General features: G+C 54.1%; 2 protein-coding genes and 1 long non-coding RNA gene across 7 annotated transcripts in view; 1 reads left to right on the plus strand and 2 right to left on the minus strand.

Moving 5' to 3' along the window:
* Positions 1–1,365: 1,365 nt before the first annotated feature.
* LOC126500315 (uncharacterized) lies at positions 1,366–7,689 on the minus strand. The gene is made up of 4 exons (XR_007591307.1): positions 4,888–7,689; positions 3,708–4,261; positions 2,796–2,842; positions 1,366–2,660 (listed from the first exon to the last, which is right to left on the minus strand). It is a non-coding gene; the product is annotated as an uncharacterized lncRNA (long non-coding RNA).
* Slc16a3 (solute carrier family 16 member 3) lies at positions 3,634–12,567 on the plus strand. 3 transcript variants are annotated; one of them, XM_050140056.1, is made up of 6 exons: positions 3,634–3,656; positions 9,106–9,191; positions 10,127–10,376; positions 10,504–10,647; positions 10,920–11,687; positions 12,293–12,567. In XM_050140056.1, the coding sequence occupies exons 3-6, from the start codon at positions 10,154–10,156 to the stop codon at positions 12,562–12,564; spliced, it is 1,407 nt and encodes a 468-aa protein (XP_049996013.1). In that variant the 5' UTR covers positions 3,634–3,656; positions 9,106–9,191; positions 10,127–10,153; the 3' UTR covers positions 12,565–12,567. The 3 variants fall into 3 exon arrangements, with proteins under 3 accessions (XP_049996013.1, XP_049996012.1, XP_049996014.1); XM_050140055.1 differs by lacking the exon at positions 3,634–3,656 and adding an exon at positions 4,092–4,195; XM_050140057.1 differs by lacking the exons at positions 3,634–3,656; positions 9,106–9,191 and adding an exon at positions 4,132–4,195.
* Positions 12,568–12,640: 73 nt separating this feature from the next.
* Positions 12,641–25,032, minus strand: part of Csnk1d (casein kinase 1 delta) — a 31,829-nt gene continuing 19,437 nt past the window's right edge. Inside the window, exons 7-10 of one of the 3 annotated variants that reach the window (XM_050140058.1) lie at positions 22,940–23,111; positions 21,969–22,108; positions 13,552–13,701; positions 12,641–12,745 (exon numbers count right to left, since the gene is read on the minus strand). In XM_050140058.1, the coding sequence (XP_049996015.1) occupies positions 13,612–13,701; positions 21,969–22,108; positions 22,940–23,111 (402 nt within the window). In that variant the 3' untranslated portion in view covers positions 12,641–12,745; positions 13,552–13,611. Of the gene's footprint in view, positions 12,746–13,551; positions 13,702–15,990; positions 18,031–19,120; positions 19,184–21,968; positions 22,109–22,939; positions 23,112–25,032 lie in introns of those variants that run through there. The other 2 variants (XM_050140060.1, XM_050140059.1) reach the window with 2 other exon arrangements.

The following is a 25,032-nucleotide window of genomic DNA, read 5'->3' on the forward strand; positions in this document are numbered from 1 at the left end:
GAAGCATTTTACCCACAAAGCCATCCCTCTTGAGCTGATTATACTTTCAAGACAGGAAGTCGTGTGTGTGTGTGTGTGTGTGTGTGTGTGTGTGTGTGTGTGTGTGTCGCGCGCGCACACATAGCCCAGACTGGCCTCACACTCCAAATCCTCTTGCCTCAGCCCCTGGGTTCTGAGACTGCTGTGTGTGCTACCACACCCTTCTGTACATGAGCAATCCTAACAGAAAAACAAGGCTTCCCTCTGCCCTCAAGTCTGCATCTTGCTTTGTCCTGGATGGCCTGCTTAGCTGCGGAGCACATCCTGCTCATGTATTCAAACACCTGACTATTGCAAACGATCCACACCCAGCTGCTTCCTGAGGCCACGGCCTGTGCGACTGTTGTTCCTTCCCTCACCCTTGCTGCTGCCTGTTCGTGGATGTCTGAGGGACACTTAGCAGAGAGCCCCGGAGAGCATCAGAAGCTGGCTGGGGAGAGGTCAGTCCCAGATGGGCAGAAGTGGGAGGAGGGGAAAACTGATGTATTTGAAATCCAGATCAGGGTTACCCACCTAGGTCCGTGTCCCCATGACCCTGCAATCACTGCCTGGGGTCCTAATGGCCCTATGAGTTCCAGGAGTGCTGTTCTTGTCCAGTTCTGGCTCTAGAAGATGTGGGTTGTTTTTGCTACCGACGGGAAGGTCTGAGCAGCAGTCGGTTGTTCCTGTTAGACTACACACATCCAACCGTCCCACACATCCACAACCCAACATTCACACTGGACCATGAACGCACATACAAATAAACACCCCAGTTCACACCCCTAACTCCTACCAAAACTACACACATAGAACAGACATACCACAACATCCAATGCCCAACATCCTCTCCCACCACATATCATATGCACACATATTAACACACCAACACCCAACACTCCAGCTCACATCTCCAACACCCATACACCCACACAGACACGGACAAACACCCAAGATCCATGCTTACCCACAGCCACCTCCATACAAACACATACAACAAACATATACCATATACCCAACACACAGGCACACCCCCGTGCAAATACCTACTCACAGCACACAAACACACCAATACCTCCAACGCCCAGGAATAACACCTACCCAACACCCCCAATACCTACCCAACACTCATACCTCAATGCCCACACCTATACAAACATACCCAACACTTACTCATCACCCAAGAGCAAACACCCAACAACAACAGAGCACAGGTGTGTGTGTGTGTGTGTGGCTGGGGTGGGCTGAGGTTTCATTTCTCCCAACTGCCCACTCTCTGGGGAAAGTTTAGCAACCGCCAGGCTAATCTGTTTTTTTGTTTTTATTTTCTCCAGAGGATTTGGGAAGGAAAAAAACCCTGGGGAAAGTGTAGAATGAAGGAATGGGTTGGTCCCAAACCCATGGTCTTGGGTCCAGGCTATGTCCTGTGAGCGCTCTGCTTCTGTGAGGCTCACACAGCCGTCCTCCTTTCCAGTCTGGGCCTGGGAAGGCTGCATCCCACTGCACCGGCAAGGCCTGGAGGAAGAGGGCCCTAGGTGTGGAGTAACAACTTCAGGAGTGTGTCACTAGATCCCCTGGACAGGGAACACTCAGGGAGCAGGGGCAGGAGCCAGGCAGCTGGGGACCCCAGGAATGGGAGCTGTGGTTGGGACAGAATGTTCCAGCAACTTGGCCTTCTTCACCTGACCCATCTTGTCCTGGCCTCAGTCCATCATGGGGTAGCAACTGGCGCTGGGTGGTTTATGTGGACTTGGCTAGGCACGGCGACTAGGCTATAATCTGAGGGATGATGAAGAATCTCCACATCTGTACAGTTCTGCAGAATCTGGACGATTCCCGACTTCTCACTGGACACATTTGATCTTTCACCCACCGTCCATGGGGCAGCTGCCAGCAGAACCTTCAAAAAATTCTTCCCCTGTTTCTAAGATCATTTTGGAGACAGGGGAGAAGCCTGGCTTCCAACCTGTCTGGGAGACTGGACGCTTGCTCAACACTGGCGATAGATCCTTCACGTCCCATGGTTCCCAGGGGCAGGGATCTTGGGAAAGTCCATGTCCCCCAGGGTTCTAGCCACTCCGTCTCCTCAGAGCACATTCCAGGGCCTGATGGGACCTGAAGCGTAGACTGGAATGGGAGGAGGTGGGACAGATGGTAAGACGCCTGGAGGGACATGGAGGATTGTGGAGAGCAGGGCCGGATCTGGCTGGATCACTGGGCAGTGCTACATCTTCCCAGGTACCTTCCCTTCAGAACAGGGCATCCTGAGCTGGTGCAGCCCACGGTGGGCAGACGGGACACTGGTACAGAGACAGCTCCCACGTCATTGCTATAACAGTAGCGGCTGTGCTGTGGGAGTTTTGCTCGTGGGTTCTAGGTCCTGAATGCTCCTAGATTCACCCAGAAAATGGAGTATTGGGTCCTCTAGGTCTCAGACTCTGCAGAAATCTGGCTGTGGGGGGTGCAGCTCCTGGCCTTTGGGAGACAGGAGAAGGCAGTGAGACCTTGGATGCACTGGCTTGGTTTCTGTTTCCTTGCTGGCAGCCCTTCGTTATTTGGTCTGAAGCTCCTGCCACACTGAACTGTTAGCCCAAGAAGAGTACGTGACGAGTCCCCGCATCTGCAGGACGGTGTCTGGGTATCTGTAACGTATTCAGTGACAGAGGTTGGAAATTTGGCGGCCCTGCCTCCCAAAAGTTAGTCGCCTATAACTATACATTTCATTCCTTAGGACGGAGGTCCCATATGCCACTTGTTGGTGGCCATGAAACTCTTACCGTGAAAGCTCATGGTCTCTGGAGCATCTTTGGAGTAATGTCAGGTCCTAGGTGAGGGCGGAGATCAGACCCTGAATGACCCTTTTCACCGAGGGTCCAACAGAGCAGTGGGGGCATCTCAGTAGGTAAGGACTCAGGATAGTGGACTATGGGGCCAAAGCTAATGCCACGGTAACCTCCTGTTACCATGACCAAAAGAGTGGACAGCTGTGACATTCTGGACTTGGGGGGGGTCACCCTTTCCCATTCTGGATGTATGCTCTAAACTTCCTAGCCTCAGGGACTCTGGGGTTGTTTAGGAGCCTCATTAGAAGTGGATGGAGTGCTTCTTTAGCCAAGGCTGGGTGCCCGGAAATAACCGTCCTGGCCCTGTCCATCAAAGGTCATGCTCCCTGGTGCCTCCTCAAACCTAGCACCCAAAATGTCAGTTATTTCCATCGTATGGAAGAGAAAAAAAGGGGCTGAAGGTGCCCGCCCCACTCGGAGCACTGGGAAGAACCCAGTCAGAGGCTCTGCTTTCTCCCAATCCTGATCCTTTCTTTCCAGGCAGACAGCATTTGTGGCGTAGGATGGAAAGGTTCTCATCACCCGCACTGGGCTGGGCTGGGTGACAGAGCAGGGCTGTGGTGTCAGTGCCTGGCTTTGCAAGGCCCCAACCACAGGGGAAAGCGGAAGTTCAGAGAGGCTGACAGCCTTGCCCAAGATCCCCCTGTAGTCCAAGGTGCGCGGGTCTAGCTTCTCAAGCAGGGGAGACAGCCCCGCCACCCATCGCCGTGCGATAGCCCAGGCTTAGGCACCGGCAGGATGTGAAGGTCTGGAGGGAGCGAAGATCGGAAGCAGCCCTAAAGATTGAGAGCTTAGGCAAGTGGTGGGAGCCCATGGTAAATGGGGTGTGGTGGGGCGTGTGCCGACCTGGTAGAAGACGCTGGCCTGGGTATGGAGGGCAAAAAGGTCCGGGTCTCGGAGGTAGCCACTCTCTTGCCAGAATCATTGAAGGATCCCACAGCCTTGGAAAGGAATAATTGGAGGAGCAGAAAGGGGTGCCGAGGGGGAAGTGAGGCGGTCAGCCCGGGTCTGAGGGCGCGGAAGAGACCAGTGAGAAGGTCCGTGTTGGGTGGGGTCCGCGCCCGGGGTGCCTATAGAACGGGATCAGACCCGGGCTCCCCGGTAAGTGCAGAATGGCAGTGACCGAGCCGTCGGGGCGCAGGGACTGGGGCGCCCCCTCTGGCAGCAGCGTGGGGTCCGGACCGGGAGGGCAGGGGCGGCGCCAGGCAGCGGTGACGTGCGCGGGGGACGTGCCGCGCGAGGGATGAGAGCACTTAAAGTCGCCCCCGGCTCGGCGCCGAGCAGCCGAGGCGGGCAGAGGCGGACGCTGTAGCTGGCTGTGGTGTTGGTGGCAGGTAGGCGCGGCGGGATGCGCGGTGGGATGCTTGGCGCGCGGAGCCAGGCAAGGACCCTCCAGTCACCTAGGGGTTGGGCCTTCGTTCATCAGGTGCCGAATCCGGGCCTGGAGCTCCTGGCTCCTGGTCCTCTCCGTTCTTGGTTCTCCAGCCCTGGGTTTCTCCTGACTTGGAGAATCCTCTCACCACTGCAGCTCCACCAAATTGCCCGGAGCAGCCAGTTGCGCGTTTGCATCCTGCCTCCCTACCTTCGCAGAAGCCTATCCATCCGGCAGCCCTCGGGGGGCTGGGCTTCATCCAGGAGGCAGCTGCCCTGGACGACCAAACGTCCACAGTATAAATAGCTCGGCCCAAGATGGTTTGGAGGGTGGCCGGACGGCCGGAGAGCCTGGGCTATATTTGGTGGGAATGATACAGACTTCTTGGAACCCTGAACCTCCAGCGGGCATCAGCAGGCCGCCAAGTGAGAGAGGAGCACGTGCGCTTCGGAATGGTTGGGAGAAGGAATGCCCTCGGATTTCTTCCTCCCGTCTCTTTACATTTTACTACCACCTTAAAGTCGCTAACCCTCACCCAGCCACCACTACTAGCCCAAACTAGGCACATAAAAATGTGTTTTCCCCTCATAATGGCGTAATTTGTCCTATCCTCATTTCGTGGGAAAACCAGGTGCACAGCCTTGGTTTTCTTACCTGAAAAGTGGGTTTTCTGGATGCTGGTCCAGGTTTAAGTGCAAGGGAAGCCGCTAACTCTGGACCGATGATCCTTGGAGTTTGGGTGGCGGGTAAGGGCGGCCGCAGAATCGAGTCTGCTCTACCCGACGTACAGGGCTGCATGTCCAGGCCGACAGGAACGCTTTCTGTGATGGTCAGAGCCGTAATGGCAAGGCTCCCTCATACAACACAATAGCTTATCCAGACCTGGGGGTGGATTATGCAGGGGGCAGGAGGTTATCTCCCGGGGCTCTCAGCTTCATTCCACAGGCCTGAGAGTTGGCTGGTGTCCAGTGGATGTTGGGTCTGTCTGTGAGAAATGGGGACAGTCCCGAAAATGTGGGGGCTCCCTCAGGATGGGCAGGGACTAACACACAGCTAGGATGCGGTGCAAACGATGGGTCTACTACCCTTCAAGGGGCACCGGGGAACTACCTAAGTAAGTGTGGAGCCTTCTTGGCAGGGACGTTGTGGTGGCGACAAAGCCTTGAACAACCATTAGTTTGGTTCCAAGATGGACTTGCCCACATCACCAGTGACCTTGGGGCAGGGCCTGCCTGGAAGTCTGGAAGTCTAAATTTGGAGGGGTAGCAAGGAGAAAGCATTGCTGAACATAAGAGCCATCAAGGAGCGATATGGAAGGGGTCAGTTTGTGGGACCACACAGTATGCTGGTGTGCCAGGATTTCTGACTCTAGGGCCACTTCTGCTGTGAACTGGCCAGGAAAGGGCGGGGGGCGGGGTGGCTGGTGAGGAGCCACGTGCAGGAGGGCACCTTGCCCCCCCCCCCAAGTCGGACCTTCTGGATAGTGGTGCTTAGCAAATGGAGACCCTCTGGACCAGGCCTTGGTCCACCTGGCACTGGGCACTGGCACAGGAGCAGGGCAGGAATGGAGACCGCCCTAGTGGCAAGAGTAGGCCTCCGGCCTCAGTTTCCATTAGCGGAATGGGCCAAGAGGGGCAGATGCATTTAATGAACTATCTGCGAGACCGCAGTTCATCGGTCAGCATCCCAGAGGCTCGGCCGCGCGTCCCGGCTCGCTTTTGCAAAGGGCAGAGGGAAATGGCGCGCCTGGAAAGCGAATCTGTGGGTGAGTCGTAGGATCCCCCCCTTAGGGCATGTGGCGCCGCACTCTGAAAGTACGGTAGGAGTGGAGAAGGACCGCCTACTCCAGGCAATACGGTGGCGGCTCCTCCCTTGGCGCGGTCACGTCCCCCACGTCCCGAGGCCGCTTGGGCGGAGCTTCCTTCCTTTCCCGACCCACTGGGCCCCGCCTAGGTTTGCTGGACCTTTACCTCCAGTCGGCCGATGGAGTGAGGCGGGTCTGGTCGGTTGCCGCCACTAACCCAAGCCCCACCCCCACCTACCTCCTTGCCAGACAATGATGGGGAGTTTCGGGGGCACTTATGACTTCTGAGCCTCCCGTTAGCCTTAAATCCTGGCTTTGTGGAGGAGTGGCCATTGCAATGCCCAGCAGGCCTAGGTGGAACTTTGTTGGAAAGTGGCCCAGAGAGAGCCCCACACGCTGACCCTAACCTTGCAGAGAAGGGGCTCCCACGGCAAGATGGAGCGGGTCCCTAGGGCTGCCCCATTTTGTGACAGTCAAGCGTGGAAGGTTCCTCATACGATGTGGGACTCTGAGCCCAACTATCCTAGGACAGCCCTGCAGGGATCTCGGGCCTGAGGTGGGGTGGGGTGGTGATTGGCTAACAAGACCAGTGTTTCTGCCCTGCAGAAACTGGTCCCTGCAGAGTTGATGTGAGCTGACGGGACAACCTGGAGCCTGGGCAGGCCAGCTGAGGTGGGGCGGAGGGCCCGGCAAGCCCGTGGCCCAACCTCTGCGGCACCTTAGACGCCTCTCCAGAAAAAGCCTTTCTTTCCATGGCATTCTTTACATGCTGGTGGGCTCAGGGCTGAGGGCCCAGAAAGGAGAGCACACTGCTATCCCTGTTTGTATGATGGTAGGGGAAGGGAGTGAGGAAACGAACTTGGAAGGAGGTCTTTCAGCAACTTCTTCCCCTGCCACCATGGTACTGGGTGCTAGCCTCAACTAGCTGCTTAGTTGTTTTGGGAGGAAATCTGGAATGTTAACCAAGGAAGATAGTTGCCTTAGTTCCTGTCACCTACTTAGACCACAAAGGCAGGGCCAAGGCTGGTCCCTCCTTGGATGATAGGCACTTAAGGGGCCCTGAACGGACCACAGACCAGAACTCGGGGCTTGGACCACCATGGGCACCTGGTACACCTTCTTTGGACTGATAGTCCAGGCGCTTGAACCCAGAGGGATGTTACAACGGACTCCCATGTACCTATGCCGTACGCAGCGGCCAGTGGTGTTAGCCCTTCCAAGGGCCTCTAGGGACCAACTTTTGGGAGCACCCTGGAGGCTTTCCTGACCCAGTCCCCACTCCCAGATCGGTTTTCTGTGGCCTGGAGGCTGAGTTATTTCTGGGCTGCTTCAAATGCTTCCCTGGGAGGGTAAAATGTCACTGAAAGGCCAGATGGCTAGGGTGTGCCTGAGGCTATCCTGTTGGAGGTGGGGAAGCCCTAGGGTTAGGGCACTGGCCTGCATTTTGGCCCATCTGTGCTGTTACCCTGCAGATCTCAACCTCAAAGCAGGCTGGAAATCCTAACCTTTTACGCAACTGGGATGTGCTGAGGCCTGGGTGACCAAATGCAGTCTAAAGGGCAGGCTTAAACTGTGCCCCTGGTTGGGACATTTGATCTGCCTGAAAAGTCTTTCTCTGCCGGGTCTCTGGTGACCAGCTGGGGTGGGCGCTGGTGAGGCTCCATTAGGGTGGTTAGTGCCAGACAGGGTAAGGACGACGCTGGTGCGGGGCCTTGGCGGAGAGCTGTCTCGGTGCTGCCAAATCCTTGGCACTGAAGGTGGCCCTCCCTGTATTATCAGCCTTACATGGCGGCCATGGACCCGGAAAGCTCCAGAACGTGGACCCTTCTTACCTTGCTTGCCCAGTTTAGAGGGCGCCTCGTCTACAGCTGGGAATTATGTTCCCATTTCTCTCCTCCTTGGACTTTGAGAGCTCCAGTGAGGGCCCAGCCTTTATAATAAACAAAGGCGGAGAAGCTTCAAAAGGCTGGAATCCTTGTTAGTACCTTGACAAATGCTGGGCAGACCCGAAACAGCCCGGGTGCTCAGGTGTCCAGAGTTAGGTTCGTGTTCACTGCTGGTTCTGGGCATGTTCTCCTCTTTGCTTTGTATGGAAACTGGGTTTTACTTATTTTTTTACATTTTATTTTGTGAACACGGGGGTGGGGGCACAGGCATCTGTGTGCCTGTGTGTGCCATTGCTTGTGGAGGTCAGGACAACCTGTAAGAGTCGGGTTCTCTCCTTCCGTCATGTAAGTCATGGGGATCGAGCCCAGGCTGTCTTAGCCACTGAGCCACCCTGCCCACCCTGGATTTATTTTTAAAAGTGCAACAGAAAGCTTGGCATGGTGATGTAACCCCAGCACTGAGGGGTTAGAGGCAGGGGAGTTTGCCATCCTGGGATACATAGAGAGTTCCAAGCCAACTAGGGCTCCATTGTGAGATAGTCTCTCTCTTCTCTCTCTCTTTCTCTCTCTCTCTCTCTCTCTCTCTCTCTCTCTCTCTCTCTCTCTCTCTCACACACACACACACACACACACACGCACATGGTAACAAACTGGGTCTGGGATCCTCCTCATGCTTTCTGTCTTAGCTTCATCTCTAAAATGGTACGGCCCTAAACTGTACTCCCCCACTCCCGGTACTAAGTTTCCCTTTAAAACTCAGGGCTGATGGATAAGAGGTGCCTGGCACCTGGGGCTCCCACTGAGCATGTCCTGATTGTGGCCATGATACTTCTCCTTTGGGTCAGAGTGCGGAGGGTCTCAGGCTGGGCTATTGCCAGAGGTCAGAAGCAGGGTGAAGTCTTCGAAGGTTGGTGAGCCTTCCTATCAGAGCTGTGTGTTGTCTCTGAGCCTTAGGAAAAGCCTCGGTAGAGTCCCGCCAAGCTTGGACTTCCTCGGACAGTCTAGTTTAACATGTCTGTGTCCCAATCACGGGACTGTGCTCATAGGAAGACGGCAGCAAAGGGGCAGGGGCTGGAGCCTAGAGACCCAGGGTGAGCAGCCAAGGTGGGAAGCTCTCCTGGTCGGGGTTTACATTCCAGCGCAAGCTACCCTTAAACACTGTGGATTGACCTTTCTTCCCAGAGTACTGGCTGGCAGCACAGCATTTGAGGAGACTGGACTGAAAACTCAGGTCAGAGGCTGCCCCCGCTGCTGCTGCTCAATTCTTGGTGAGACGGGGGATGAGGCCAAGCAGCCTCTGGGATTAGGGGAATAGTGACTGTGGGGTCGACAGCCAAACAAAAACCTGGTCCTAGACTTGTTCTGTCTCTCATCAGCTAAGCCCCTGAAATTCATGAAAAGGGAAGTTAGCACGTGTGTGTGTGTGTGTGTGTGTGTGTGTGTGTGTGTGTGTTAGGTGTGGGTTTTGGGACACTCCCTGCTTGCTTTCGGCTAGGGGCCAGAAGATTGGTCCTTGTTCCAATAAGTTTGTTATGAGCTGCTGCCGTGGCTGATGTTCTCCCTTAACCCCCAGGCCTTCCTGGGGGAACCCATCGGGATCTTCAGCCTCTCCTTCATGGATGGTTCTAGGCAGTTACAACGACTGAGCTCTTCCCAGGGGAAGTAGGAAGCCCCCCTCAGATACCATGGTCTGTGTTTCCATCTGCCTCTGTTCCAGACCCACATCCTCCCAGGCAGTCAGAAAGGGGACTCCAGAGTGGGGAAAAGGACGAAGCATAGCTCCTCAGGGGTAGGAGAACAGGGCTGGGTACCCACCCCAGATATCCTGGGGGAGGACTCAAGAGTGCGCCTCCTCAAAGGGGTGGGCACAGCCTCTGCCCGGCACAAGTCCAGAAAACACCAGCCAGGCTGCTTTCTTGGGTCTGCTCTTCCTAGGAGGTGATGTGACTCCTGGTCCAACCCTAAAAAGGTCATTGTACTTTATAGCCACCTGTGTGGGAACAGACAGCTAAGTGAGGGGTCCAGACAGTACCCACCGGCTCAGGGGAGCCCGGGGAGGGGGAGCCCCCAGTTGGCAATACCGGGCTGTCCATGGCCCGCTGCCAATGCTGGGGCCCTCCAGGTGTCCCCACCCTCCTCTGCTGGGCTGCCGTTGAGATGATCACCCTGGCAACCTGAGTCAGCTCTGTTTCTTTTCTCTCAGGGCGAGGCGAAACCAGCCCTCCAGGCTATGGGAGGTGCTGTGGTGGACGATGGTCCCACTGGCATCAAGGCCCCCGATGGGGGCTGGGGCTGGGCCGTCCTCTTCGGCTGTTTCATCATCACGGGTTTCTCCTACGCCTTCCCCAAAGCGGTCAGCGTGTTTTTCAAGGAGCTCATGCATGAGTTTGGGATTGGCTACAGCGACACGGCCTGGATCTCCTCCATCCTGCTGGCTATGCTGTATGGCACAGGTGAGGGAGCGCTGAGGGATGGGGCAAATGATGAGGGGGTGATGCCTGGTGACCCGCGCCGAAGGCGGGGAGAGGGCAGAGCCCAGCTGGAGGCCTGGCCGCTCCCTTAGCTCCCATCTCTACACAGGCCCCCTCTGCAGCGTGTGTGTCAACCGCTTTGGCTGCCGGCCTGTCATGCTTGTGGGCGGCCTCTTTGCATCCCTGGGAATGGTGGCCGCGTCCTTCTGCCAAAGCATTATCCAGATCTACCTCACCACAGGGGTCATCACAGGTGAGTCGGGGTGGGGGGGACCTGCAGACCTGCTCATCTGAGCACTGTGGGGCGTCTTGGCTGGACCCTTTCCTCCTGTCCTAAGAGTTTGCTGAGATGAGTGGCCAGTGCCTAAGGTTCTACTCTGGTCCACTAGATGCTCACCACCATTTGCAATGGAGCCTGTGTCCAGGGAAGCGGGGGCATGGATGAAGGTCTGGGGAGACACGGGGCCCCACACCGCCCTCCTTGGACGTCCTGCGTTTGAGGTCTTACACTGTCCTCTCTTACAGGTCTGGGTCTGGCTCTCAACTTCCAGCCTTCCCTCATCATGCTCAACCGGTACTTCAACAAACGGCGCCCTATAGCCAACGGGCTGGCCGCAGCGGGCAGCCCGGTGTTCCTCTGTGCGCTGTCTCCACTGGGGCAGCTGCTGCAGGACCACTATGGCTGGCGGGGTGGCTTCCTCATCCTGGGGGGCCTGCTGCTCAACTGCTGCGTGTGTGCTGCGCTCATGCGGCCGCTGGTGGCGCCCAAGGCAAGTGGAGGGACCGAGTCCCAAGCACCCCAGCGGCCATCCAGGCGCCTTCTGGACTTGAGTGTCTTCCGAGACCGTGGCTTCCTCATCTACGCTGTGGCCGCCTCCATCATGGTGCTGGGGCTCTTCGTGCCTCCGGTGTTCGTGGTGAGCTACGCCAAGGATCTGGGTGTGCCCGACACGAAGGCCGCCTTCCTCCTCACCATCCTGGGCTTCATCGACATCTTTGCCAGGCCCACGGCTGGTTTCATCACAGGCCTCAAGAAGGTGCGGCCCTACTCTGTCTACCTCTTCAGCTTTGCCATGTTTTTCAACGGCTTCACAGACCTCACAGGCTCCACGGCCAGTGACTACGGTGGCCTGGTGGTCTTCTGCATCTTCTTTGGCATTTCGTATGGCATGGTAGGGGCTCTACAGTTTGAGGTGCTCATGGCCATCGTCGGCACTCACAAGTTCTCCAGTGCCATCGGTCTCGTGTTGCTGTTAGAGGCTGTGGCTGTGCTCATTGGACCCCCATCAGGAGGTGAGTGCTGCTGGTGGGGACACCAGGACAGAGCGGGCAAGGGCTATCCTCCCTGCTTTAGGAGACTGGAAATGGATAGGGTCTGGGGCCAGCAGAGGTCAGCAGTGAGCTGCTGGCTCTGAGCCAAGACAGGCATAACCTTCACAGCCCTACCCATAGGGTCTGGCAGCTTCTTTAGGCTTCTGCATACCACGTGGGGGCAGCTTTCAAGGGAATGGGGCAAGATTTGTTACTTTGGTCCTTTTACTTTCTGAAGGCCAGCCGAAAAACACTCCATTGAAATTGAGAATGGTTTTGGCTGGCGAGGACAGCCTAGCCATCCTGGACCTGGGTCTCTTACTCCTTCTTTCTCCAAGAATGGCCTTGGGGTCCTTCCTAAGGGGTCTGTGATTGGGAAGGGGGGTAGAGACCTCAAGGCCACTTCTATCTATTCTTTGCTCTCATGGGGAGGAGGAAAAGGAAGAGAAGGCTAGAGAGGGCTGAGCAGATGCTGCTGGGGATGGAGGAGTGTGAGGCATTTCCTCAATGCTGGGAGAGGGAGCCCTGGCCCCGGGTGGAAGCAGGGTACTCCCAGGAGCTTCTGGTGACCTGAGTCTTCTTTGCAGGCAAGCTGCTGGATGCAACCAAAGTTTACAAGTATGTGTTCATCCTGGCCGGGGCTGAGGTGCTCACCTCCTCCCTTGTGCTGCTGCTGGGCAATTTCTTCTGCATCAGGAAGAGGCCTGAGGTGACACAGCCTGAGGTGGCAGCCTCAGAGGACACGCTCCATAAGCCCCCTGTGGACGTGGGGGTGGACTCGAGGGAGGTGGAGCACTTCCTGAAGGAACAGCCTGAGAAAAATGGGGAGGTGGTTCACACCCCAGAAACCAGCGTGTGAGTGGCCTGGCCAGGCGGGCAGGGAGCAGGGAAGAGGTCCAGAGACTGGCAACGCTCATATTTATTTCACAAACAGGACCAGCTGAGGCGGGGCCATCGGCTCAGCTCTGGCTGCCTGGTCAACGGTCAGTGTTTTGCGGGGAGAGGTGGCAGGGTGGGAACCGTGTCATTCCAAAGTGGATCTGCGGTGAAGCCAAGGGAGTCCCACGGTTACCAGCCGCCTACACCAGGGACAAGGGACCCAGCCTGCTGAGCCCAAGCGGCCTGTGCCTCCCCCGCCCCCCACTGTGGCCAAGGACCTAGAAACCCACACTTAGGAGACAACACGACTTTAATCAGATGGCAGGGCTGGGACAGGTGGGTGCTGGCAGGTGGGTGCTGCCGGCAGGGTCCTCCCTGATCCTATCCCCATCTCCAGCCCTCTGTTGTCTAGCAAAGAGCTCCTTCTGTCTGACATGGTGGAGATAGTCCTGTGTGCAGGAGGAGCGCCAGAGGGCTTGTCTCCAGGAGCTGTCTGTTTCTGGGCAGTGGTCTGTTCACCCTAAGTCCCACCTTTGTTAAATAACAAATTGCTGATTCTTAAAAAGTGGTTCTGACATCTTCATTAGCTCTCCCAGTTCTGCCTGCTGTCACCTTCTCTGCGGCCTCTGGGGTTTGTTCAGCAGCCACAGCATTCGTATGGCAGGAAGAAAAGGGGCGAGGGGAATACCGAGGGAGGGAGAGCCCCATGCTAGAGAGGGGTGCCTGGGTGGCACTTGGAGGCCATGGGGAACCCCCAGGGCTGAGGAGACTAAGCTGAGATGTGCCATAAGCTACGTTCACTGTGTGTGGGCTTCCAGCGTGAATTTCCTGCCTTTCCGTTTATTCGCCCCTCTGGAGGGCTGGTAAATTTCTCTCTGTGGTCAGCGCCTGCTGATCTCTGTTCCCCGTCCTCCTCTGTCCAGCCCATGCTCAGCACTTGGGTTCGCCCTGGGCACCTCGCACCCACCTGCCCTGTGGCCAGTGGCGGCCTGCGTGGCTGGAAGCCCGGTCAGAAGCTGGGGCCGCCTCAGTAGGTGGTTCGTCGTGGGCGCTGGGGACGGCAGCGGGCACCTTGGCGGGCCGCATGCAGCCGGAGAGATGCCACGTCCCTGCTCCTCTGCAAGGAAAAGGAGGCGAGTGCTCTTATCTGGGCCCAGCCTCCCATACCCCCTGGTGGGTCTGGTCCTGCTAAGCCCCACATGGAGGTCAAGGCCTTGCAACTCTGACCCAGTCTCAACACTGGGGTGCCTCTCCCATTTGGTGTTTCTGTTCCCTTTAGGAGGTCAGCTGTGGTCACATGCATTCTGGAGTCTCTGATTTGCCAACCACCAGAGTGAGTGGGAATGGCAGGACCTCAGGCTTCCAAACAGGCTAAGCTCTGACTGTGGCCATTAGCAGCTGCCCCTGGAAACTAGAGGGAAAGAGAAAGTGGTGGGGCAGAGGCACTGGGCCTCAGGGAACATAGCTTGCTCTGCCCACTCTCAGTCGGCCTCTGGGTGAACCTCAGCAATTACACTGGTGGAATCACTGGTTGAGAGTGGCTCTTGGGGCTGGGCACAGGGAGGACTTGTTTCTAGAACCATCTGCACTGATCAGACCCTCACTAAGCTGTATCACCCTGGGGGAAGAGGTCATGCTGCCCCTCCTCTTTGTTCTTCCCACACCTGCGCCCAGGGCATGTGGTCTATGAGAATAAGAAGCAGTCAGGAAATGGCAAAATGGTCTGGCTTCATGCACACAAGCAATCACTGTTAGGATGTTGGGACTTTTTTTTTTTTTTTTTTTTTTACGAAGACACTTCTTTATAGGGAAGAGATCCCCAGTGATCGTCTTCGTAAGGAAGATTTTGGGTGACCAGCCCTGAGGGCCCTCCCAAGCCTGTCTGTGCTGGTGGGACCCCACTTGCACCCTAGGGTGACAGCTTCTGGACCCTGTAATGAGCAGGTAGTTTTATCTGTGCGTTTTTGCACTGAGATAGTTTCCAATTGAACAGAAGGAAACACAGTCCTCAAAGTATTGCTGCTGGGGAACCTAGAGCGGTGCCCAGCCCAAGCAGGTGATGTGTGAGGCCTCTGAATGCAGCTGGAGACACCAAAGGACACAGACTGCCCTGCAGGGGCTGAGTGGAGTGCCAAGGGAAGGCTGTATTTAGTATCCTGTGATCCATAATTGGGCTTGCAGTAAGGGAAACGGATATCCCATCACCCCCAACTCAGAGCCAAATGAGCTAGGCTCAGAGGCCAGCACTGCCAACCTCACTGGGTCCGTCCCCTCAATCCCGTACCCTACTCCTGGCAGAGAACAAAGGTCAGGGTGTGAGTCAGAGTAGGAGCCTCATGGCCAGTAGCTACTGACCCTGCGCCATCTGAGGAAGCTAGGCTGGGCCTAGATGCACAACCAGCCGTTTGTGGGACCCCAGTCTCCAGTGCAGTCTACCCAGACTTCACTTCTAGCACAAGACCTTTCCAGGAGAGGCGAGAAGTATCTAACAGTGGAATGTTCATAGGGACCCATGCCAGGCTGCAACAGGGGGAGCGCTAGGCAGAGCTGGCACTAATACTTCACCTCCCATTCAGTGGCTCTTAATGCCACCACCCCTTAATATAGCACCTGTGTCCCAGCTACTTCATAACTAACTTTGCCACTGTTATGTATTGGAGAGAGGGTTGGCAGTGGGGTCGTGACCCACAGGTTGAGAGCCACGGCCCTAGCTAATGAGGGACAGAATTGAGCAGTCCTGGGATCCACCAAGCAGGCCAGAAGCCAATTTGGGATGCTCAGGGTACAGACAGAAAGGCTGAAGAGCAGCTTGGAAGAGGATGGGGGTTAGAGGAGCAAGAACTCAGGCATGATTGGGGGAGGTCCCCTCTCTAGCAAGTCAACACCTGTCACATACAGAGAAATACCAAGTGGGTTTTGGCCATAAATCCTGGTAGCACTTGACTGTTAAAACTGAGCCTCCAAGTAGGACACAGATAAGAATTCCCAAGAGGACAGGTCTCCACAGCAGGAACAGACCTACTTACAGCAGTCTGACAGCTTTTCCCTGCCCCTCCAATGGGGCACCAGCTCAGAGGGCTATGTGGGATAGGTGAGAGAAGGGCTCACAGAACTGTCACAGTATCCCTGAACTGCATACCAGAGTCCTTGACACCTACTCCAACTAGTTTTCCAATACCCACAGGCTGAGAAAAGAATGAGGAGGACGTCACCCTGGACCTAGCTCTCCTGGGTCTCTAACACCAATAGAAGGCTGAGGCAGGACTGTTCCAGGACAGCCTGGGCTACAGAAAGAGACTGTCTTAATCTCAGCTGTCACCCACACCAAGTTAACTTTCATGTGGCTTACACATTCTGAAAACTCAGTTGCTGAAAGAAAAACCACACAAAGGGAAGGGAAGAAAGGTAGAAGTCATTATGAATTTATTATTTACACAATTGTTAAAGTACACAAATACAGTGGTAGTACAAACGCACAGCTCAGAGACTGGTCACCAAGACACAGGTTGATACACACATTCTAACTACGCTTCCTGCGAGTGATGATGGGATTAAATATTAGGCAAGAACCGTCAGAGCCACCCCCTGGAGGACTTTCAATGGGCTTGGCTGAACCTGGATCAGTCTCAAGGCCACCCCGATACCCCTTCGGCACCACAGGTATCTACAAAGAACACTCGCCAGGCAGGCCTGCCGCTGGAGAGAGGAGGCCCAACTCTAATAAAGGATTTGCAACAAAAATCTCAAACTTGCCCAACCCCCCCAACCTCCCTCTGCACTCCCAGACACAGTCTCCCACCCAGTCAAGTCCCTGCACCCTAAAATCCTTGCAGAGTAACCAGCTCAGGACTCAGAAAGAAGCACCCACAGGCTCAGATGGCTGGCTGGCACAGCTAACAGACGCATTCGGGGAGGCTATCGCACATCATCAGTGTGTTCCCTGATCTCAGACCAGTGCTCAGTACCAGGGAACTCTGGGAAGACGCCACGGTGGCACCGTTAGAGCCCAAACCCAAACGGGGAACCAGGTAGAGCCAGCATAACTCTCTCCACAGGCTGACACCCAGACACATGTACTGCACCCCATTTCTCAGATGGGGAGCTCAGGGCCTGCTGTCTCTTCATATCCGGTGCACGTGGTGGGGACAAACATGTCGGCATCCTGACCGCCAGCGGCAGAGCAGCCCAGCCCTCAGATGTGTCCAGCTGAAGACCACCAAGCGTGTGGCACCACGCCTTTCTGGAGGCGAAGGGTCTTGATTCAGGTAGGCAGTTGCCTGCTTCTTGGCACTTCAGGGTTGATTCCCTTTGGCCACTGGTCCTTCTGGGCAAATCCTGGGCTCCGAGCAGAGGCGACGATAGACCTAAGTGGCATCTCTGCATGATAGGACTCGGTCTGTTCAACAACTTCCCAAGTTCAAAGGCATAGAGGCAACCAGCACTACCAAAACCGCAGTCCTCTTCCCAGAAACCAGAAACACAAGCTCAGCTCTGAATCTTGGAACTCTCCAGCAGCCTGTACGGATCTCAAGGTCTCTCCACGTGAGTTCTTCAGTTTGACTTCCTTCTCGCCTCCTCTGGGAAGAGCGTCAGGCCACAGCCACAGTGCTCTGATGAGCGTGTGCTCTGCACCCTCCCTGCTCTGATGACTGCAGGTGGATCAGCGTACAGTGGGGAGGGGTCAGCAAGATGCCCAAAGGAGGCTGATGGGAGCCCACAAGACACACACACACAACTGATGAGTATTCCTTCCTAAAGTGAACAGCACAACACGAGAAAACAAAACGAACAAAACACACATCCTCGACACTCACATGTGCCCCTCTCTCGCCTGCCTCCATTGTACACAGAAGCTCCAAGCCAGCATGTCTTAGGATTCTTTAAGGATTTTTTGTTGTTGTTTAAGACCGCAAAAACAGACAAGAAAGAAACAATAAAAAGACAGATTTCTTTACACAGATTTAAGCCAGTAATTTTTAGCAAAATGATACAAAACTGTCTTAACCAAGTAGAAGACTGGTAGCTGCGGTGGGATCGTCAGGGAGTGCAGGTCCTCCACCACTGGTGGGAGCGGAGAGGCTCTTCACAGGGAGTCGGGTTCTCTCTGCAATGGTCTCCCAGCCTCTGCTCTTCATTCCAGCCCCATGATAACTGAGCTCCCATGGGGCCGTGGTGGCAGCCCCTGGTGGTGGCAGCCCCTGGCGATGGCAGCTCTTGGAGCCTGTCCATTTAGTTTGTGTTTGATTCCCCATGAGCGTCGCTGGGTGAGTGGCCTGGAGAGCTCCCGGCGTTAACATTTCGGGTTTAGACCGGGGGGCGTGTCACTAGTAAAGCCATTGGTAACAGAGTAGATCAGCCATGCATTGTCTGCCCTTCACAGCACAAAGGAGAGTTCTCATCGGTGCACGACAGACTGAAGACCACTGGAAGCCACCCGACCGGGAATCTGTCGGAGCCAAAGCACAGGACAAGGTCAGCATGGGGCCAGAGGAACAGGCCAGCCAGGCAGTTGGGCGCACATAACACAGTAGAGCCTGGGAGGGAAGGGACGCACTGCCACCTGGCTTCAATCTAAACACCTTCACCCCTGGCTGCACAGAAAGGCCTCTGTAGCCAGGGCAGGCGCTGAGCAGAACGAACATAGGACAGGAAGATGGGGAAGAGGAGGCATGCAAGCAAGGAAACTGCAGCGCTGTGCTCCTGTGGATCCCAGGGGAGCAGTGACACTTGCTCCCAGCCTCCCTTCCTGGAAAGAACTCGGAGTTCTGAAACAGGCATCTCCCTTAGGGAAGACAGGAAAGCAATTCTTATCAACACGTTTCCAAGAATGCACATATGTGTTAAACAGAGCCGATCTCCCAGCAGCACAACCCCACCAAAGCTCAAGCCTCTGATGGAAGGAACCACCAAGTGCCATGTGGCCAACAAGAAAGAAGCTCAGCGTGGACACCCAGCCATGCACTGACGGCAGGGTAGCAGGTGGCTGTGGCTGGATTAATACAGACAACAGCTGCATGGACAAGATGGCCAGGCAGGTACCGAGTTTGGAAAGAAACATAAAATGAGGACAGCGATCAATGAGAGAGAGGAAGAGGAGTGACTGAAAAAGCCAGGACGGGCACAGCAGACCACTCGGAGTCTGCATGAGCTCAAGAAAGCCCAACACCAAGCGCGGCACCACTCAGCTGAGTACAACAGACACAGGTGCCAGCACTCTGCCCAGAGCCACAGGCCTGAGGGCAGCTCAGCACACCAAATGCAGTCACAGGGAGGCAGGACAAAGGCACAGCAGGATGGCTCCCTAAGGTCACTTGGTCCAGAGATGCTAAGAATGCCACTAACCCCCCAGACTGGGCAGCTCACCACAGCTACTCCATAGCCCACACGTGAAGAAAACCAAGCAGAAGAAGTCTCACTCTACCTCCAGCACTTGGCATGCAAGCCCAGCCCACCAGCGAGCCCAGACGACGGGTGGGGAGTGGCTCCCACCTTGCCTGGCACCTGCTACCTGCAGAGCCCACCGTGAGCACACTCACCCAGCGCTGCCTTCCGACGGAGACGAGCAGCTACTTGCCGTGGTGTTCGAAAGGAATGCTATTCTGAGGTGGGGAAAAGACAGCTGTTGGTAAGTGTCGTGCTGGTCAGACCAGCACATGAGATCCTGGTCCCCTGGCTGCCTGTGTTGAGCCTGAGTCTTGATGTGCCCCTTGCTTTCTCCAGGTCAAGATGCCAAGAGACACCAGCTAATGGCAAGTCTCTTCGCACAGGGCACGAACTCATCAGTCTCTCAAGACCCTTGATAAAAGTGGCCACTGCTTTTTCTACTTTCATGCTCTGGAGAAACTGAAATCTAGCAGACGGCGGGGCTGAGGAAGCCCTACAAATCGGTTCCGTAGCACTATGCAGGAGGTGGAAGGGATAGCACCTCCCAGGATACACCCACGGGACAAACTCTCTACTAATGAGAGCAGCAGAATGATCTTATTTTAATGCAGGCATGGAGTAAGTGAAGTATCAAAAGCAATAACTAACACATTTTGAACTGTGCTGGACAGGAGACTTTTCTTTTCAACAAAGGAAAAACAGAGACCCAAAGATCAGATGCCCTGCAAAGCCTATGTTCTTTTGGCTAATGAGAGCAAATGCACAGACACCAAGAAACATGGTCTCCCCAGAAGACATGTTCAAGTGCCCTTTAGGGAAGGAAAGACGCTGAGGAAGAAGCAGCTGCTTGTGGGCAAAGCCGGGGCAAGGCTGAGGTCCTGCAGAAAACAGGCCGCCTCAGGGACCTGCACCACACCGTATCATCAGAAGAGGTGAACAAGGGCTTTAACTGGGTGCAAGGACTTGTGGGTATCACACTGTACCTCACAGGATGCACCAGTTATGAGGAAGCTCAGCAAAAGATTATGGGCTCTTGCCCCAGGGCTTTACACACACACACATGGTGTCCTCTAGCTCACGATGCTAAGCAGATGCCACCACTCCTACCTGGACTCCAACTCTCTAGGGACAAGTTACTATTGTCCTGCCAAGCTTGGAGAGGGAAGGCCATCACACAAAGGACAAGCGCACTGGTGCTGGTGGTACTTAATACGCAGTGAAGGGAGGCTCTTAAGGAGCACAACTCCCCCAAATGTGCAGCTGTGGAGACAGACAACCACAACACAGGCAGCATCTAGGAAACCTCCAAGGTAGCCCAAGGAAAAACTAAGGAAATTAGGAAGGGAGCCTTTGAACCATGTTCAAGCCTGTTAATAGTTTTCCATGCAGAAACACGAGAGACCAAGCAACCAGAGACCGACTGAGGCCCAAATCACCATATGGAGAAAAATGCTATTCTCTGCCACAGCTTTGGAAAGAAGCAGCTGGGCTGTACCCCGTTGTCCTCTTGGTAGCCATACAACTTCCTGACTCTTTCATTTCCCTCCTGGATCCAAAACTACCAGATGTTTCGTTTTTGTATTGAACTAAATCAAACACAAAACAAAAAGACCACTTTGCCGTCCCTTCATTCGTCTCTGCCCAGCTACTGGCATGAAAATGTCCAAACCCAGCCAGGGTCCACCACATCATGGGTTGTAGAGGCAACAGGTACGGGCCACTTCCTAGGCGTCAACACAGTGTTTTATGTAGAAATGCATTCCCTCCTCCCCTCAAAACAAAACAAAACAAAAAAACCAAAACATCTTCCATGAGGGAGCTGAGCTCAGAGTATACAAACCGAGGGACTCAATCTCCTCATGATGTCAAACCTCAAGGCCCACAACTTAAGTTATCCCTTGTCAAACTCCCTACATCTGTTGTCATACAAACAAAAGCAGTCATTTCACACAGGAACATGTTTCAACAGTCTTGATTTCCATCAGACCAGTCCTAGGGTGGCCCCAGCCCAGGAAGCCCCAGAGACTTTATACTGACTCAACACACATTTAGTCCTTACCCATTCAGACACCATGCTAGGCCCCACTGTAACCAGAGAGAGGTTAAAATGAGCTCTTGGTGAATGAACAGCGGCACTGGCTGGTAAGAGCCTCCTCAAACACAACCTTGGCCCTACCTGCTCTAAGAGGGAAACTCTAAAACTCACGTCAGAAAAAGAAGCCTAATGTAGACCGAAGTTATTCTAATCTGTTGAATAAAGCAGTTTTGAATGCAAAACAGAAGCAAAAGCACATTAAGAAGGAGAACCTGGATGAGGATGAGGGAGTAGCTATGAGGAAGGGCCTGGAAACTAGTCCAAACTACACTGCCTTCTCTGAGCACCTCCCTTAGTAGGGACAGACAGGACGACAGAAGAGGACACCTTAAAGTCTGGCAACTCCAAGGATTCCCCCCAGGGACCCTTCTTATGCAGCCACTGCCTTTCCTGTTTTTTTTTTTTTTTTGCTAAGGAGATCCTTGCTAGCAAACACAGTGGAGTTGTAAAAGACTGGGTGTGCCTATAACAGACCTCTCCCCAACAGGAGGAATGAGTAAGCAGGCATATGGTGCCTCCCCTGGTGGGGAAGGCGGAGGGGGTAGGAATAGGGATGTCCCTTTGACATCCAGCAGCAGAAGTGAAAAAGTTTACACATAGTTCACAGCCCATTATAGTCCCAACCAGGAAATAAACCCTTTAGAAATCCAGCTAGTCACAGGCTCCAACCAAGAAGCAAAACATAACTAGAAGCCTAGCTGGTTAAATACCCTCAAAAATGAGGAAGAGAAGAGAAGGAAGGAAGACACTCTTCACAAGTACCACCCACTCCTGACTGTAAACCGTAAAGTCGGGCTTTAAGGCAAGGTAAGGGAGAGAGCCAGTGCCTGTACACAGTGACAAGGACACGCATCCCCACCCTGGGGTCTGGCGCAACCAGGCCTCAGTGAGCTCTACATGCATACCTGTGAGGTGGACATGCGAGAGGTATCTTGTCGGCCCGTGAGATCAGACGAGGAAACGTTGACTGGTGCCCCACGGTGCAGCCGCATGCTCACTTTCCGTTCTCGTTCCATGCCAGAGACGGGCCTAGGAGAGGTGTTGGCTGGAAGAGAGGAAGAGAAGCCACAACCACTGAGTACCCTGGGCTCCTTAACATCTCTGTAGCTGAAGCTGGAGAGACAGCTCGGAGGTCAAGAGCACTCGCTCTTACAAAGGACCCAGTTTGGGTTCCAGCACCCAAGCGGCAGCTCACAATCATCCACGACTCTAGTTCCAGATCTGACGCCTTCTCCCTTCACAGGCACTAGGTACACATGCAGTACATATACACACATGCAGAGCATTCACGCACATACAATCTAATAAGTAAATAAGTAAAGGCCCCAGTTAAGGCTCTAGATGGAGGTTTTCAGGAAGATGGTGCTTGCTCCCCTAAAACTAGTTACAGACAGTGTAAAAGCTGTTATGTGGGTGCTGGGAAATGAACCCAAATCCTGTGAACACCAAACAGGGCTCTTAACCACTGAGCCATTTCTCCAGCCCCATGAGAGTTAAACTTTATACAGCAAACAGCCAACACTAGCAACAATTGCAGGGAACTCAATCTTTAGATCAGATCTTGTGAGAGGGAGATTTCTTTCTTTCTTTAGAAGATCTCACTACGTAGACTAAACCGGCTTTAAACTCACAAAGTCACCTTGCCTCCTGCTCCCCAAGTTCTGGGGTTAAAGGCGCGTGTCACCATCACCGTGCCATTTCTAAGGTGACATCATAGGATCTACACTTCAGAATGGGGACTGACTGAAATGGGGACACAACCCTCAAATGACTGGCCCCAAATCCTTGAGAGGCCACATACTGGGGTGGCCGGCCAAGTCATCGAACATAAAACAGAGGCCCCAGCCTGGTGGAGCATGCTAAGAGGTGTGCTCACCTGTGTGTGAGGTAGGGGTAAGGGGCGTTGGGGGAGCCACTTCCTGGGTTCCCCGCAGACGGCCGGAAGCTGTAGAAGGGAGGCCACGGGTGGCTGGATTCCGGGAGTGTCTTAACCGCTCCTCTCGGTCCCGGCGTTCCCGCTCAGCATCGTCTGCAGCTCGGCTGGCACCCTGAGGCAGAAAGAGCAAGATAAATGGGAGGAAGTGGCCTCGGTTTAAAAAAAAATAAATAAAAAAGCAAAATCCCCCAAGGCTTTTGACTGGTTTTGCCCCTTGAAAAAAACACCAAAGGGCACTTGGGACAAACCTACCCCTTGAAACCACCCACACCGATAGCGAAATCAGAAAGATGACGCCTGCAGAGTATCCACAAAGGTCAGTCTCTCTTCACACCCCACCATATTGGAAGTCACAAGTACAACCTGTCATCCCTACCTATCAATGTTGTGCTGGCATATTAGGGCAGGAAAGAGAGACTGCCTGAGACAGGAAGGAGAACAAAGTAGAGGCCTAAGCAAGCACTGAGTCGTCAGAAGGGAGGGCCTAAGCAGAGTCCAGACTCCGTGACAATTCTGTGCCATAGCAACACCAGTCATTGGCCTGTGAATAGGACTGGCGTTGCCAACGAGAATGGGAGTCAGGTTTCTGCTGGATCAGAAATCAGAGTCCAAGTCATTCTAATCACTGTCAGCAGGAGTCTGCAGGCTTAGGCAACTTCATCAAACTACTGGTCCCCAGCAGGACCAGGCCTCTCCTGAGCCAGCTCACCCCGTAGGGTAAGTCTCCTTCTGGCCCTGGCTGGTCTACAGAGATATAAACAGTGCTAGGCCCGGGCAGGTAGTTCTAGTTCATAGCACTCCCCGTGAGTTGGGACAGGGCAACTGGCAAAGTTCTTGATATACACCCTAAGAAGCAGTTCTTGCTACTTCTTTCACTAGATACATTACCTATAAAGGTTCCAATTTCTAGTTCAAATTACAAAAAAATTTCTTGATTGTTTGAGACAGGGTCTTGCTTTGTAGTCCAAGGCTGGCCTCAAGCTCATCACCAGCCTCCCAAGTGCTGGAGGTAATGACAAAGGTGAACAACCATGCTTGGCTCAAGGAATAAATTCCCATTTTTATTTTATTTTTGTCTGTTTATTCTGTCTCACTTTGTAGATCTGAGTGGCTTGGAACTATGTATTCTGGGCTGGTCTCAAACTCAACAAGAGACCTGCTTGCCTTTGCCCTCTGAATGCTTAAAAGTATGAACAAACTCTCAATGAAAATAGACATAAAAGTTTCACAAAGCCTTGAATGGTAGCAGCAAATGCCTGCATCAAATTCAGACTGAATACCAGGCACTGTACCCCAGAGGCTCTTCTGAGGCCTGTGAGATGCACACTGGATTGGGGACAGAGGAGGAGGACTGGATGACAGGGAGAGGCAGGGTTTAAGGAGACCACCAGGCTTCCTAGCAGTCCAGACTATCATGCCATGCCACCACAGGCAGCTGAAACCACAGCTCATAGAACTGGTGACAGAAATCATAATAAAATGATGTTCTACAATGGGATGGGGCAGCAGTACACACAGCACTCAGAAAGCCAAACAAAACACGAGGACAGCTTAACTGTGGTTCAAGACTGGCCTAGGCAACAACAAACTTCAAAATTAAAATCCTCAGGGTTGGAGCAATGGTTCAGGGATTCAGAGCACTTGCTGCTCTTGAGGACCTGGGTTTGGCTCCCAGCATCCACACAGAAGCTTACATTAGCTTCTAACTCGTTTCAGGGGATGCGCCCACCTCTTCTGAGCACCAGTAACACACATGATGCATGTACAGGTGTGCATGTACGTACACACATACACACACACACACACACACCTACCTTAAAAAACATATTCTCTCAGAAGTAGCTTTACTCCCTAAAATTTAAGGAAAAAGAGAAAGGAAGGGAGGGGAGGGAAATAAGAAGGACAGCAGACAGGCCTTTCAACTAAGGAAGACTTACCAATCCATAAGAAGCTGACTCTGTGCACAGCTTACTGGGTTTATTATACATATTCATAAATGCCCGAGGTTTTTATTTAGTGTCTGCATGTAGGTA

The sequence above is a fragment of the Alexandromys fortis genome, unplaced genomic scaffold (assembly GCF_014885135.2).
Source record: "Alexandromys fortis isolate MF-2015 unplaced genomic scaffold, M_Fortis_MF-2015_v1.1 scaffold_39, whole genome shotgun sequence".
Taxonomy (NCBI): Eukaryota; Metazoa; Chordata; class Mammalia; order Rodentia; family Cricetidae; genus Alexandromys; species Alexandromys fortis.

Coding starts and splice junctions, on each gene's coding strand:
- Slc16a3 (XM_050140056.1), top strand. CDS start 10,154: ATGGGAGGTGCTGTGGTGGACGATGGTCCCACTGGCATCAAGGCCCCC. Junction 10,648..10,919: donor CACCACAGGGGTCATCACAG/GTGAGTCGGGGT, acceptor CCTCTCTTACAG/GTCTGGGTCTGGCTCTCAAC. Junction 11,688..12,292: donor CATTGGACCCCCATCAGGAG/GTGAGTGCTGCT, acceptor TCTTCTTTGCAG/GCAAGCTGCTGGATGCAACC.